Genomic DNA, 15533 nt, shown 5'->3' with positions numbered 1-15533 from the left:
ACGCGGGCCTCTCACTGTTGTGGCCTCTCCCGTTGCGGAGCACAGGCTCCGGCCACGCAGGCTCAGCGGCCATGGCTCACGGGCCCAGCCACTCCGCGGCATGTGGGATCTTCCCGGACCGGGGCACGAACCCGTGTCCCCTGCATCGGCAGGCGGACTCTCAACCATCGCGCCACCAGGGAAGCCCACATTGCTCTTTATCAAATGAAAAAAAAATTTTTTAATTGAAGTATATTTGATTTACAATATCGTGTTAGTTTCAGGTGTACAGCAAAGTGATTCAGTTATACATATACATGTATTTATCTAGATTTTTTTCAATTCTTTCCATTGTAGTTTATTACAAGATATTGAGTTCCCTGTGCTATATAGTAGGTCCTTGTTGTTTATTTTATATATAGTAGTGTGTATATGTTACTCCCAAATTTCTATTTTAGTCCTCTCCTCCCCTCTCCTTTGGTAACCATAAATTTGTTTTCTATGTTTGTCTGTTTGTTTTGTAAACAAGTTCATTTGTACTATTTTTTAGATTCCACATATAAGTGATATCATATATTTATCTTTCTCTGACTTACTTCATATAGTATGATAATCTCTAGGTCCATCTATGTTGCTGCAAATGGCATTATTTCATTCCTTTTTTATGGCTGAGTAGTATTCCATTGTATATATACATCTTCTTCATCTATTCATCTGTCAGTGCACGTTTAGGCTGCTTCCATGTCTTGGCTGTTGTAAATAGTGCTGCTATGAACACTGGGGTGCATGTATCTTTTTGAATTAGAGCCTTCAACTTTTTAGGATATATACCCAGGAGTGGGGTTGCTGGCCAAGATCGCTGTTTTGATGGGGTGCCAAAATCCAGAATTTGAGTCTCATGGAAAATTCAGAATTTATAGAGCACTGAAAAATTATTGGAAGAGCAAGATAGTAACTATTAACAAATTAAACTAAAAAGAAAAACCCACAGTAGATACTATAGCTCCCATTTGTTGAGCTCCTACTATGTGTTAAATGCTTTACATATGATCTTATTCAATTTTTACAATTACCCAAAGAAGACAATCCTATTCTCCTTTTACAGAGAAGGAAGCTGAGATTTAGAGAAATTAAATTCTTTATTGAAGTTCATTCAGCAGTTCAGCAACACAGTCAGGATTCAGATCCAAGTTCTGACTAAAAAAAAAGTGCTCTTGGCTACTATCTTGCTGTCTAGACTCCTTAAAATTTAAAGATCTAAATGCAATGTGAAAAGAAGACCTATAAACAGAAAATATCAATTTAATGCGTGAAGCTCATCAAACACCCCGTATGCACTTTAATGGGGGCCTAGGCCTGGCCAATTCAATTTTTTTTTTAATTGGTGAAAATATGGTAAGCCAAAAATATTTTTATCACACTTCAAACAATATTTGGCTTGACGCGCACTTACTGGAAGTGGGCGTGATTCCTGGGCACAGCAACCCTAGGAGTCAGGCAGGTAACCCACCCGTGTCACAAGGAAGGCCACTGTGTGGTCTGCCTAAAGGTTTTCAGATTCAAAATTTTTACAGCCCTGTGCTACGCTCTCCCCAAAGTGAAACCAAACAACAAAGCAACCTCACCCACAGGCCCATTTCCATGTGGGATCTTTGTGGAAAATGACATTTGAGAGGGTGTCAGCTGAGCTTCTAGAAGGTTTGCATTCCGCAGCAGCCTTCCTGGGAAGCTCTGATGGCCTCACTGAGCCTTCAGAGTGAAAGGTTTTTCCTCATACTTTTTTTTTAAAACGTACAGGTGTTTATAAATGCTTTTGCTTTTTCCCCTCTTACCTTACTTCCTTAGTGAGAATTCACCATATTTTTCCTTTAAGCAAAACTCTCCTCTGGCATTTAACGTGACAGGATTAACAAAAATTTGACATACACGTTGCATCAGGAATACATTTATTTCAGTAGATTGGAGTTTCAGATCCAATCTTTCTTCCTGGGAATGTTATAATTTTGTCAACTTACTGCTTTTTTTTTTTTCAATTAAGGTTTTTTTTACTTGTAGAAAAGAACAAGCACAGAAATGGCTAAAACTTACATATACAGTTTAAACAAATGGCTATAAAGTGGTGTCTGTATAACCACCTCCCAGGTCAGGGAATCAGACTCTGCCTGTACCTGGAAGCAGCCCGAGCTTGCTTATGCTGCGTCTTCCACATCCACGCTCCCCTCTCTCCCCACAGAGGAAGCCGCCATCCTTACTTTTATGAGGGTCCCTCCTTGCTTTCCCACCTTTGCGTGCATCCTGAAACACGTGGTGTAGTTTTGCCCTTTTGGGACTTTATATACAAGGACTCAAACTACATATATCCTGATGTCTGTATTGGTTTACAGCGTCTTGTGGTAAGCTGTCCCTTGGTCTCATGGACCTAAAATTGAAAACTGGTCAGACAGGAGTCAGAACTGATCATCTTTCCATGCACTCTGGCTTCGATCCATTTTGAGATGTGGACCACGTCTCTCATGTCATTCTCTGTCATCTCTCTGTGACACTGGGGACGTGTCTCAGGTCATCTTTGCATCCCCGTAGCCTGGGAAGATGCCTAATGGTTTTTTGGGAAGCGTGTGGATGTGGTTAAGTGCAGAACATTCTGGGCCTCTTCTTTGTTTCTGTGAATGTTGTAAATTAGCCACGTTAAAAAGTAATAGAATGAAGGAGGGAAGAGGAATTGGTCATTTAGAAACCTTCTTCTAGAGAATTCACTTTCTAAAAGCTGGCCAAAAAAGCTTAGTCAACATTCCAAATGGTATAAGAAAAGAAATAATCAGAATATAACCTGATGATTTTTTTGGATGATTTGAACTCCCTCTGATGACTACTTTTATTAGAGGTTTAAATGAGGTCCTAGAAGCAGCACAGACATTTGCTTCAAACCACTGAACTGGGCAATAGTTAACTCATGAAGAACAGTAACAATGACAATCTTCAGTTTTGTGTTGTTTTGCTTAAGATGATCCCATCCTAAGCGTTTCGCTAATCAAATACAAGACCAAGCCAAAAAAAACCACAAAGAAAAAAAAACTCCCACAAAACTTCAGAAGGTTAACAAAATCCTGTCGAGGTTCCAAGGATACAGTAGGAGATGATTGCTTAGGGCAGAGTACCTAAAATATGCTTCTGTTCTTTTTTATTTTTATTTTTGGCCATGCCGCGTGGCATGCAGGATGTGGGATCTTAGCTCCCTGACCAGAGATCGAACCTGTGCCCCCTGCAGAGGAAGCACGGAGTCTTAACCATTGGACCACCAGGGAAGTCCCAATATACTTCTGTTCTGAAAGCCCAGCACATTTACATCTTGTGGCATCCATCTGTTTACATATAAATGCATTTTTTCCTATATTGTCAACTCTGCTACTTCCCAGGATAGTTAATGTAACCGTTCGCTAAGCTTTTCAATATTTTGTTGTAAATATAAACCCTTCAACTATATAAAGCTATATCCACGTTTAAAACCACTGCAGTCTAAGGTGGATAGAAAGATGATGTGGAGAAAAATGGAGAAAAACCTAGTAAGGAAGGGGCTTAGGATTCAATGAAATGCACATTAATACCAGAATATGGTGGGAACAAGTAAGTACAAAACGGTGGAGGCCAGACTGCAGGAAAACTCAACTTGGAGCTAATGCACTTTTGCCATTTTCATGAAGTGTGTCCAGCCAACGTTGAATGAACGAATCAAAGTGTTTAAAACTGTCCTTCTATAAACTAAACTAAAAGCTGAGTTGTCCAGGATGAAAAAGGTAACCAGCAGTTGTTTTAACACTTCGCACATAAACTAAATGTTATGTTTCTCTGATAGGAAGAAGAAAACGTTCAGCTGTCCACCTAAATCTCTCATTTCCAGTGTCACCACTGGCCGGCACGCGGGGATTAATAGTTACTTTAGACTTTTTAGGCCACAACGAATGCAAGATTCTCAAAGAAACGGTTTCCTAAGAGAATGACTGATACTATTGTGGAGAGAACGTTATTCAGAACATTATCTGTTTCATTCTTCAGTTGGGGGGCGACTATCTACTTCTAGACTTGAACTTCTAAAGAAAACTGCTATGATCTGAAGAGATTGGCCATAAAACTATTTGTATTGAAAACTTAGCCCGTGTGCCTTTAGTGAACTTAATTCATTAGCATTCTCACTGGCCAGGTTTCCATATCTGTGTTCATTTTATACTTTAGTTTGGTTACCAGGTCTTTGTTGAATCGTCCTATTCAAAGGAGAACAAAGGAGGTTTAGGTGATACAGTAGGGTAAGGCACTATATTTTATCTTTGCAAAAAGCCCGACAGAGCCAGAATGCTCTGATGCCCTCTGATTTTCTGCAGGACATTTGGAGCCACAAATCAGCTGGAGGATAGAGCCCCTCACTGTGCTTCAGTGCAGACACCTTAGAAGACAAACAGTGCACCAGTCACAGAAATCGCGCTTGGCCAGGTCCTCAGGGCTCCGCGGGCAGATCAGCTCACCCGAGGAATGGGGTTCCTGGGAGGGAGGGCTCTCTCTCCCTCTTAAATACCAACCCCTCCAATTAAATCACTAGTCTGGCCAATTTTTTTCCAGACTACTTCTCTTCACGAAGCATCATCAGTGCTGAGGTCAGATGGTAGTGCTGGCATAAGCGACAATGGTCCACCAGCTTCCCGACCCCTGGGAGACTTCTCATGCTCCCTAGGGAAATACTCTCCTGGTGCCTCCGCATCGAATTTTCTCAGTTCCGGTAGTTCCTCAAATGTCTGCTGCTCTATGATTTCCTTCTCCCTCAAAAGTCAAAACGCACTTTCTTCTTCTTGCGTGGGTCCCCTCAAGGTTTTCTCCCAATTAAACTGTCATCTTTCCCAACGTAACCCTCTCCCCTCTGGTCCAATACAGGTTTTTCCTTTCCCTGTTTAGTTCAACTTCATTAGGCCAAGTGAATTAATCTCCAGTCTCTTTGTGATGTCTGTGGCATTTGCGATTACTCTCTTTTTCTTCAGTGTGACTTTATGGAGGATGATTTTGCCCAACTTTCTAACTTTGCTTTGGAACACCAGGGTTTCATTTTCTAATCCACATTTCCTTTTGTGGTTTCTCAGACTTCCTTTGGTTGGTGTACGGACAGGCATCCAGTAGAGACTGAGACCACCAGCCCATTTCATACAGGCCACTGAACAGTCAGAAGACGGTAACAACCTTGGGTCTCTGGTGACCTGAACTGGATTCAACTCACTGACCTAGAGGTGAAAGGCTCTGTATTCCATTACTAATCCCTTGAGCTCTCCAGCCCCCTGAAAATGATTCTTTGGTTTTATTATTGCAAAGGCCATTTATAAAATCATGAACTGGATTTAGGAAAGCAACCATGAAATAGCAAGGGACAACAAACTGATTGAAATTCCTTCAATGTCATTTGGGCTGAAGTCTCTCAGACAGTAGGATTGGGGGAAGGTTATATATCGGCACCTCCATTCTTATTTCAGTGGCATGACCAGGTCACTTAGACATGGCAACGTCAGATACACTGACCATGCCTCGAGGAACTAAATCCTAAATAAAGAAAGTGGAAAAGCAAACTATGAAATAGCCAATAATCTTTATTTTGCACTTCCCCACCCCCATCCCTCTCCAAAAAGCACTAATGGGTAGATTTGTGCATGTGAAAATATTGTATAAAGTATTTAGGATGATCTCAAATTAATAGAACAAAAAACACGTGTCTCAACATAGACGCTTTGTTTCTTTGTAGGGATAGAAAAACTTTGACTTCTAGAACAAGGAGGGCAATGAAATACTGCAGTCTTGAAAGGGTGACTCCATTTCCACTGATTTGCAATTTAACATTCATGGCAGAAAGCCTCATTTCTCTAACCACATAATATGTTTTAAAATATGATTCATACACTAATATCAATTTACTTGGCATTTTAAAAAATCACAATTTCTATTAATATATTTGTATTAGGTTCAAAGCCCATATTCTAGTATTCAAGATATCCATTACACTGGCCCAAGTTGGGATTACTTCAAAATCAAGTAAAAGTCCATATTTATTCCAAAGTTGCTAAAATATGCTAATAAAATTAAATTTGATGTTTTACATTAAAAATAAAATATTTGGTTTATCTCTCAGACATCTATAACATATAATAAATAGTGGGCAGTATAGTAATATAATAAAGTTTTGTGATACCCTGAAATTTGATGAGTTTTCTTTAAAAAAAATTTCATAATATACTTCATTTCAGCCTTAAACCACAATATCAATGAACAGATTTGCAGAAATAAAACAATATAAACACAAAATGCTACAGTATATATATATATATATATATATATATATATTCTTTTTTTTTTTTTTTTAACTTTCAGGGAATCTACATGTCCTTTGAAACAAAAGGAAGTCAAAGAAATTTACAGAAACAAGAGATAACAAAACAATTTCAAATCATAAACCACAGATTTAAATTGCCTTGTTTTCCTTCCAACTGCTCGGGTCCTTTCCCCCAGTGTTTTGGGTACTGCATGGGTTCAGCTCAAGGTAGGTAACTTTGAACTACGCATGGCTCTTTTTTTCTAGCCTTCTTTGCTTATGTACAGCAGTAATTACAGACATGGCTGAAATCACAGCAGATTTCAGAGAAAGCCAGAATTAAACACGATAAAAATTTTTTTAAAATAACTACTTCATAAATATTTATTATTTACATTAGGGGAGATCTCCTGGTCCGAAGAGTTTTTATACAAGTTGATGAAATGGATAAGCTGTGAGAAGAACACCAGCAGTTTAGAGAAATGGGCAGAGTCGGGAGGCAACAGAGAAAGAAAATAGGTGAGAGTCAACAAAAATAATTTGCACAAAAGCCAACAGGACATGATAGAAACCTTTTTCTTAAAAAATATAAGGTATTTCACAAAAAGCCTGAACATTTTACATGTTAGTACTAAAAACAGGGAGGGAGGGGAAGCTTCATATATTTTTCATCACAAAAATATTTACCGACACTCCACCTGGAGTTTTCTTTTATGTGATTATGATTATCTCACTAGAGAGGGAAGGAGGCTGGAGGCGCAGACAGACTACCAACGTCACCCTCGGTCACGGTCAAGGCAGGCCACAAGCCACTTCTCATCTAACACCTTAAGGAAAAGGCCCTGGAGAGAATCAAGAAAATCGAAAGGGAAGATTATGGTCTTTTTATTAGTAATACTTGTCACTGGTAATAGAAAACGGAGGCAAGGTGGCCCCGGTGCCCGCCTCCACGTGAGCTTTCCTTCGGTCACGACCATGTGGCCCCGGGCCGGGGTGTTCCAGAAGGAAAATCCCTGTGGGTGGTGTGTTTCTGTCCTCAGTCTTGCGAGGTTCATAACCTGCAGGTACATGGTGGGAGGTGACACGGAGGCGGGGTCACAGCACCTCCCCCGAGGCGTCAGGACAGGGGCCCCCGGGGTGTCAGTGCGCCCGGTGCTTCCTCTTTTTGTGCTTTTTATCCTTCTTTTTGTTGGCACACTTGGGACAGAACCACTGCATCTCTTCTGGGGGTGCGGCCATTATTCCGACGCAGGGCCTGCATGGTTACCAAGGAAGAAAAGGCTTCAGACAAACAAGCTTTATTTATCCACACATTCTTTTCCTGTGTTTTTAAAGAATTTCAAGTCATTAAATAATGTCCTAAGTCTGTGGTGTATTTACCAGAAATCCAAGTCACATAGCTCTGACGGATGCTGCGCTACTGCTGGGCGTGTGGGTGATCACCTTACACAAAGCCCCTCTCCAGGCCCCGCTGGAGAAATTAATTAGCTCATTCATCCTTTCAGCCAGAAATAGTCTAATGCTTCTGAGCCACGGCTTTGTTTTTATCTCAGAGATATCATATAGCACGTGACTAAGTGGACTCCTATCTTTTTATATCTGATATTTTCAAGATAAAACGGGAAGGCTGTTTGCATGCATTTCGATGGTGTTTCTTCGGTTTTGGGGGGGCGCTGAAGAGGCGCAGAAACCACACAAGCTGTCCCCTCACTTCTGCACTGTGTGACACGTTTACGGGGGTTCCCTTAGCGTTGCCATCAAGCGCTGCAGCTGCTACAGAAAACGACTGGCGAGAAGGCAAGGGAACCCCCTCTAGCTCCTCCTCCTTTGCTAAAGCAGGGGGTACATAAGCTAAGCAACACATTTGGAATTGAGGCCGAATAATGATAGTCCAAAGACTCGTGATGTTTGCAATTCACATGAACGCCTTTCTCTCTCTCGGCAGTGATTCTGCTCCGTACACTGCTCTCCGGAGAGGAACTGCCCTGGAGGAAAAGCCAGGACGGGCCAGAGGCACCCCCACACCCCGTGTGCAGAGCCCCTCCCCCCAGGGCCACGATGGGGACTCACCAGTGGTACCAGTCGTCACAATCATCACAGCCAATCATGGGGCTCCCGTCATCGGGCTTGTTGCAGCCGGGACAGATCCAGATCTGGTTCCCCCACTCGTCTCGGATCTGGGGTTGCAGGGGAGGGAGCAAAACAGAGATGCTTTGAGGAGGAAGTATCCAAAAAAGGGCACAATAAGGACCATTACTTCACACTGTGAAGCTACTACACAGACAGATTAAACTAAAAACAAAAACAAAAAACCCAGTAGTTAACAGTTTAGTAAAGCTGTGATATCCTGGGATCACCTGAAAAAGCAAATGGCTACTAAGTGTTCAGTGATAAGACATTGCTTTTTCTTTTTTTTGGCCCTCGGCTTGCAGGATCCCAGTACCCGACCAGGGATTGAACCCAGGGCCCGGCAGTGAAGGCCCAGAATCCTAACCACTAGGCCACCAGGGAACTCCCAAGACATTTCTAATGAATATTTTAAACTCTCTTTTGTAAGTCATAAAAATAAAGCATTTTATAATCATTTCTGTAAGCAATATGACCTACAGCCACTTTTATCTAAAGAAATACTGTAAACACACACATCCTGAATGACTAGGGTTTTCATGGAAGTAATGACGAATATTTTTGAAAGCTATTGAGCTCAACTCAATGTTGTTTCCTCCATCGCATTCACAGGCCTGGAATTAATAAATACGGCCAACGTGCATGTATCGCCTTATTACTTATTAGCCAAACCCTTCTCCTGAACTAGCTGATAAGATCAAGGATATAAAAGAGTTGTTACTAAGTAACTTTCCATTCCCTTTATGACATTTTCAGTAAAGTACAATCAACTAAAGGGCAAATGAAATAAGGGACGCGCGGGAGGCCAAAGAGCCACACATTTTCATGTTATTTTGCAACAAATAATGCTGTGCTCTGAACTTTGCTTTACTTAACTTAGCAGTTCCAAATAAGAAGCATCCCTAACTGAACAACTTCCTCAAGTTCCACATGAACAAGACCGATTTGGAAGAAACAATTCTATGACGGGCATTCAAAACCAGGAATGATAATTTTCTAAAGTTTTTCCAGTCACACAGCATATAATTTCATTCAGTTTATTTTGCAAGCTATGGTCTCTTCTGGTACTTTAAAATACAACACTGACTAGATGTGCAGGAGAGATGGCTCTGTGTGTGTGATGGGTGTACGGGGGGCAGAGATACTGCATTCCACTGATGCACTAGTTTAAGGCTGACCATTCTCAAAACAGTCTCTACAGAGGCAGAGGACGCTGATGTGAAGGCTTCCTCAACAAATCTGTGGGCAGCTACATCCCTGACTCGGTCCTCTCTAGTTTCAAGGGGAGAGACCACCAGTTAGCACGTGCCAGCTGTCTGGGGCGAAGGCTGGCCCAGCGCCCTGGGCCCTGAAGCTGCCATGCATGGCCAGTCCTGCTGCTGGCTGACCTTTCTTGAAATTAGGAGGCCGTGACCCTGTGACATGAGAAATCTACCACAGCACCCATAATAACTAACGCCCAGCCCTTCACGGTTTACTAAGTTCTTTCAAATGTCTTACTTGGTTTCATCATCCTAAAACAACGCTTGGCTAGGTTAGCAATGGGGAGACTGGAGCTAAGGGAATGTCAGTGACAGTTCCAATGTCACAGATCGGGCAGTGACAAAATCAGCCCTTTTGCTGTATAGCCTGTGTCTTTCCTTCAATTCACACATTTTGTCTTCTGTCTACAGTGTCTCTGAGGAGACAGAAGGCTTTTCATCCATGTTGTCTATGCAAATCTGATCCATCTCCAGGGAGTTAACTCAAAAATCCACTGGAGAATCAGAAATCAGTGACCACCTAGTCTATCAACCCCCTAATTACACCTGAAGAAATGGAGGCCGAGGAGATTAAGTGTAAAATCCTCCCCAATTAACCCATCTTGGGGTGATGCGGCCTCAATTAAACACCTGTAGCAACTGGTCCTTGAATGGACTGATTTGACGATCACAGATTTTTGTATCATGTCTTCTATTTTTGTCTTGAATGGCCAATATTTTTCTTCCTGTTAATATTTCATGTCTTTATATCCTCTGAAGATTTCTGAGATTTTCTTCTTATCCTTCGTATCATTATAGTGCCTCAAATACTTAATGATTCATTGAAGTTTCCTTCCCAAATGCCTTTAGAGATGTAATACTTGCACGATTTATAACAACAACAGCAGGAGTCTGACCCCGCCACCCTCCAGTCCCATCTATTCAGAAGGACCCGAACTGCCACTAGGCTGACAGATCTCAGTCCACATACTTGGTGATCTCGGCTGTGTCAGCTCAGCTAGGACCTCTATGTGCCTGATATCTTTTTGTCGCCTGTTTATGTGTCACTCTACAGAGCTCAAAGAACATATTTATGTAAGCGCTTTATTACTTGATTGAATTCAGGGCTTGAGTAAGATCTGGTACTAGTAAGTATGGGGAGAACACGTAAAAACGGTTCCATGACAACCGTGCGAACTCATTCATCAAGGTGAGTTTTTCCACCTGAAGACAGGCTTGGACTCAGGAAGCTCTGTGTCTAAAAGTTCATTTCCATTCACTCTGCAGGCCCTGGTATGTTCTGGACCTTAGCCAATGAGTTACTATAATTAGTGCTGCGCCCAGAAAGAGCAGCTGGCCCATCAGACGTGTGTGTATCACACAAATTATACTCTTAAGTGAATCACTGCTTGATCAAGAAAGTCAATGAGGGGTTTAACTACCACTATTCACCTCTATATTTATACACTGATTGTGCTGTGTATAGGTATATAGTCATCTTCCAAAACAATGCCGAATAAAGAAAAACAATGCTCTGACATTATTTATGGAGACTAAATATGCAAACATCCTAACAATACTTTTCAGCTGAAAGCTTGAAAGTGCAATGAAAATGCCTTTCCAGTCATAAAGAATTGCCTCTGAGGTTCAATAATGATTCATCTGACGCTGCATTTTTAATTGAAAACATTTTCATGAGGAAGGAGTGAGCTCTCAAGTGGCTGTTTCTTAAATACTCCAAAATAGAAAGTAGCGCACCACGTAAGTGCTGACCGTCTCCGTGACCACGCTCCGGACGGGGGCTTTGGAACTGGCAGATCCTGAGGCTGCGGGGGCCGGAGCGGGCATCCCGGTGAGGGGCGTGCTGGCCGGGGCCAGAAGGGGCAAAGGCACGGGGGCGGGGGTGACGTGCACGGGGACAGGGGCGGGGGCCGGCATGGGCGGTGGCGTCTTGGGTCTGTTCAGAGAAGGCGCCGGCTTAGCCTCGGGGGCTGGGACCACTTTGCTGATGACACTGTCAACAAAAGAGAGAAAAGGAAAAGTCAAAACACATAGTTGAGTCAAGCCAGGTAGCTAAAAACATGATCCCACAATCACTTGGTTCTTCTAGCAGCAAAAGACTTTTTGGAGAGTCCAGAGAGCGATGGAGCTCAGGGTTAAGGCCCTTCCGCAACCTGCTTCTCCACTTGCTCGGTCACGGCTGGCCGAGATGTCAGGCAGCGGGGGATGAGGCTCCAGCTCCTTCCCTGGTGAGGTCGCCAAGTCGTGATTAGAGCTGCGTGCTGCTCTGTCTCTTCATTAACACTGTCTTACCCACAGATCCCATGCCGGGGAAGAAGAACTAGGCTCAGAGCCAGGATATCTGAGTTCAAACCCTACGTCTTCCACAGGCCGGCATGTGACCTGGGGTAAGTCGTTGAAAAGTAAAAGTTAAAGGAGGCAAGAATATACAATGGAGAAAAGACAGCCTCTTCAATAAGTGGTGCTGGGAAAACTGGACAGCTACATGTAAAAGAAGGAAATTAGAACACTCCCTAATACCACACACAAAAATAAACTCAAAATGGATTAAAGACCTAAATGTAAGGCCAGACACTATCAAACTTAGAGGAAAACATAGGCAGAACACTCTATGACATAAATCACAGCAAGATCCTTTTTGACCCACTTCCTAGAGAAATGGAGATAAAAACAAAAATAAACAAATGGGACCTAACGAAACTTAAAAGCTTTTGCACAGCAAAGGAACCCATAAACAAGACGAAAAGACAACCCTCAGAATGGGAGAAAATATTTGCAAATGAAGCAACTGACAAAGGATTAATCTCCAAAATTTATAAGCAGCTCATGCAGCTCGATATCAAAAAAACAAAGAACCCAATCCAAAAATGGGCAGAAGACCTAAATAGACATTTCTCCAAAGAAAACATACAGATGGCCAACAAACACATGGAAGAATGCTCAACATCACTAATCATTAGAGAAATGCAAATCAAAACTACAGTAAGGTATCACCTCACACGAGTCAGAGAGGCCATCATCAAAAAATCTACAAACAATAAATGCTGGAAAGAGTGTGGAGAAAAGGGAACCCTCTTGCACTGTTGGTGGGAATGTAAACTGATACAGCCACTATGGAGAGCAGTATGGAGGTTCCTTAAAGAACTAAAAATAGAACTACCATACGACCCAGCAATCCCACTACTGGGCATATACCCTGAGAAAACCATAATTCAAAAAGAGTCATGTACCACAATGTTCACTGCAGCTCTATTTACAATAGCCAGGACATGGAAGCAACCTAAGTGCCCACTGACAGATGAACGGATAAAGAAGATGTGGCACATATATACAACGGAATATTACTCAGCCATAAAAAGAAACGAAATTGAGTTATTTGTAGTGAGGTGGATGGACCTGGAGTCTGTCATACAGAGTCAGAAAGAGAAAAACAAATACCGTATGCTGACACATATATATGGAATCTAAAAAAAAAAAAAAAAGGTCATGAAGAAACTAGGGGCAAGACAGGAATAAAGACACAGACCTACTAGAGAATGGACTTGAGGATATGGGGAGGGGGAAGGGTAAGCTGCAACGAAGTGAGAGAGTGGCATGGACATATATACACTACCAAATGTAAAATAGATAGCTAGTGGGAAGCAGCCGCATAGCACAGGGAGATCAGCTCGGTGCTTTGTGACCACCTGGAGGGGTGGGATAGAGAGGGTGGGAGGCAGGGAGATGCAAGAGGGAAGAGATACGGGGATATATGTATATGTATAGCTGATTCACTTTGTTATAAAGCAGAAATTAACATACCATTGTAAAGCAATTATACTCCAATAAAGATGTTAAAAAAAATAAAAAATGAAAAAATAAAAGTACTAGTTACTGTGCGCCTCTAAGCAGCTGATGTTATACTAGGTGCTTTCCATACATCACCTCATCTAGTCCTCACAACAACCTCAAAGAAGTTATAGTGACCCCGTTTTATAGATGAGGAAACAGGATTAGAGAGAGAAAGGAATTTGGGTAAATGGGTGGCAGGCTTAGAACCGAGGTCTATTTGATTCTGAAACTCTTCTTTTCTTTTTACAAAGTGCCTTTATTTGAGGGGAAAAAAGGATATCATCTCAAGTTTAGAGAAAACATATTTGCTTCTGGTCTCCCTCCCTCCCTCCTCCAGAAGGAACCACTGTCCTCCAGCCAGGAGCTGTGTTTCTAAATTTTTGTTCTTTGAACTTTTTCTGCCTTTGCAGATACACTTAAACAATGCATGTCGTACCGCTGTTTTATGTGTTTCAAGTATATAAACAATTCACACTATATTTATCGTTTGCAACTAGCTTTCCTCACCTAGTTTTTTTTGTAACTGAGATATAATCAACATTGTGTAAGTTTGCACAATGTGTTGGCTTGACACATTTGTAAACTGCAAAATGATTACTGCAGTGGCCTCAGCTAATACCTTTATCACACCACGTAATTATCATTTCTTTTTTTGAAGGGAATTGTTTGGATCTAGTCTCCTGCAACCTTGACATTTGTTAATACAGTATTGTTGACTATAATCTCCATGCTGTGTATCAGATCCCTAGAACTTATTTGCTTACTAGTTGCCCACTTAGTTTTATGCTCTTGACTTATCGGTATATATTACTTATTTTAATTACTATATAGTATTCCATAGTATGAATAAGTCAAAGGGTTTTTGCCCATTGCCCTACTGACTGTATGTATCACCTTGTAAATGTTACATGTTAACTTGTAAATATGGTGATGAGTCTCCCTGGGCTATACTCCTAGGCATAAAGTTTCACCTTTATTAGGAATCTGGAGCTGTTCTCTAAAATAGGCTACACTGACCTACCTCTTCCTACGATCCCACACTGACCTTCCTAGACCTTGCTTTTCTGATCAACAAAGTATAAATAAAGATAGCTGCCTGTGAGGGCTATGGTGAGAACCTGAATAGGGAGGAACATGTCAAGAACTCTGTACAAATGTGAAGTGTCATGGCCACTGCTCATGTCATGCTCAGCACTGTCATGACCAATCCACACAGGGCCTCTTTATCAAAGTCCTTGTTTAGAAAAACACCTCCCCTACAAAGCACCAATTCTTTGCTATTCTGATCAGAAGACTATAAAACAGTATTTCAAAAATTCCATCATTATACAAGCAAATAAATAGTGCTGTTACTTGCTCTCCACTTGTTTCACGCGAGTGTGATCACCTTCCTAACTCGAATGTAGCCAAAGACCAAGAGAATTTAACATGGGCTGTTTGTCCAGGAGACATTCAATAGATGCTTAATGTAATTCATAGTGAATATTGATCCAGTAGTAACCAAGTTCCCAGCTGTTGTGAGTGCTGGAAAGCCAAGTGCATGCCGGCACCTGCTGAATGTTTACTTGCCTATCTCACTTGACCCTCATAACAACCAAATGAAATAACAAGTGCTGATATTATCCTCCATTTGTAGAGGAAGAAACCAAGGCACAGAGATTAAGTACCTTGCACAAGTTCACAGACAGAGCCAGGATTTAAACCCAGGCAGCCTGATTTCAGAACCCGTGATCTTAACAACTACACTCTGCTGTCCCTCTGTGCTTACTGAGTGAGGTTTGCCTTACATGTAAGATGAGAGGTCCAAGTTATTACTATGGCATTTATATCCATAGGGCAAGCAACTCCTTATTCTTATGGTTAGACTAAAATTTAAAAACACTGTTCTGGGAGGCAGTTTCCCATAATGGTTTAAAATATGGGTGCTGGCGTATGCTAATGCACATATATGGAATCTGAAAAAATGGTACTGATGAACCTAGTGGCAGGGAAGGAATAAA

The 15533-nt window shown here is 41.7% G+C and overlaps 1 protein-coding gene across 2 annotated transcripts in view; it reads right to left on the bottom strand.

The window, feature by feature from the left end:
* Positions 1 to 5594: 5594 nt before the first annotated feature.
* The window catches only part of TAF3 (TATA-box binding protein associated factor 3), a 152949-nt gene continuing 143010 nt past the window's right edge, over positions 5595 to 15533 (bottom strand). For both annotated transcript variants that reach the window (XM_082649300.1, XM_082649301.1), the window contains exons 5-7: positions 11440 to 11695; positions 8384 to 8490; positions 5595 to 7568 (exon numbers count right to left, since the gene is read on the bottom strand). In XM_082649300.1, the coding sequence (XP_082505426.1) occupies positions 7454 to 7568; positions 8384 to 8490; positions 11440 to 11695 (478 nt within the window). In that variant the 3' untranslated portion in view covers positions 5595 to 7453. The remainder of the gene's footprint in view (positions 7569 to 8383; positions 8491 to 11439; positions 11696 to 15533) is intronic.

Source organism: Grampus griseus (assembly GCF_964374135.1).
Source record: "Grampus griseus genome assembly, chromosome: 2".
NCBI lineage: Eukaryota > Metazoa > Chordata > Mammalia > Artiodactyla > Delphinidae > Grampus > Grampus griseus.
Note: the sequence above shows the minus strand (reverse complement) of the source record. Positions and strands in the feature narration are given on the sequence as shown.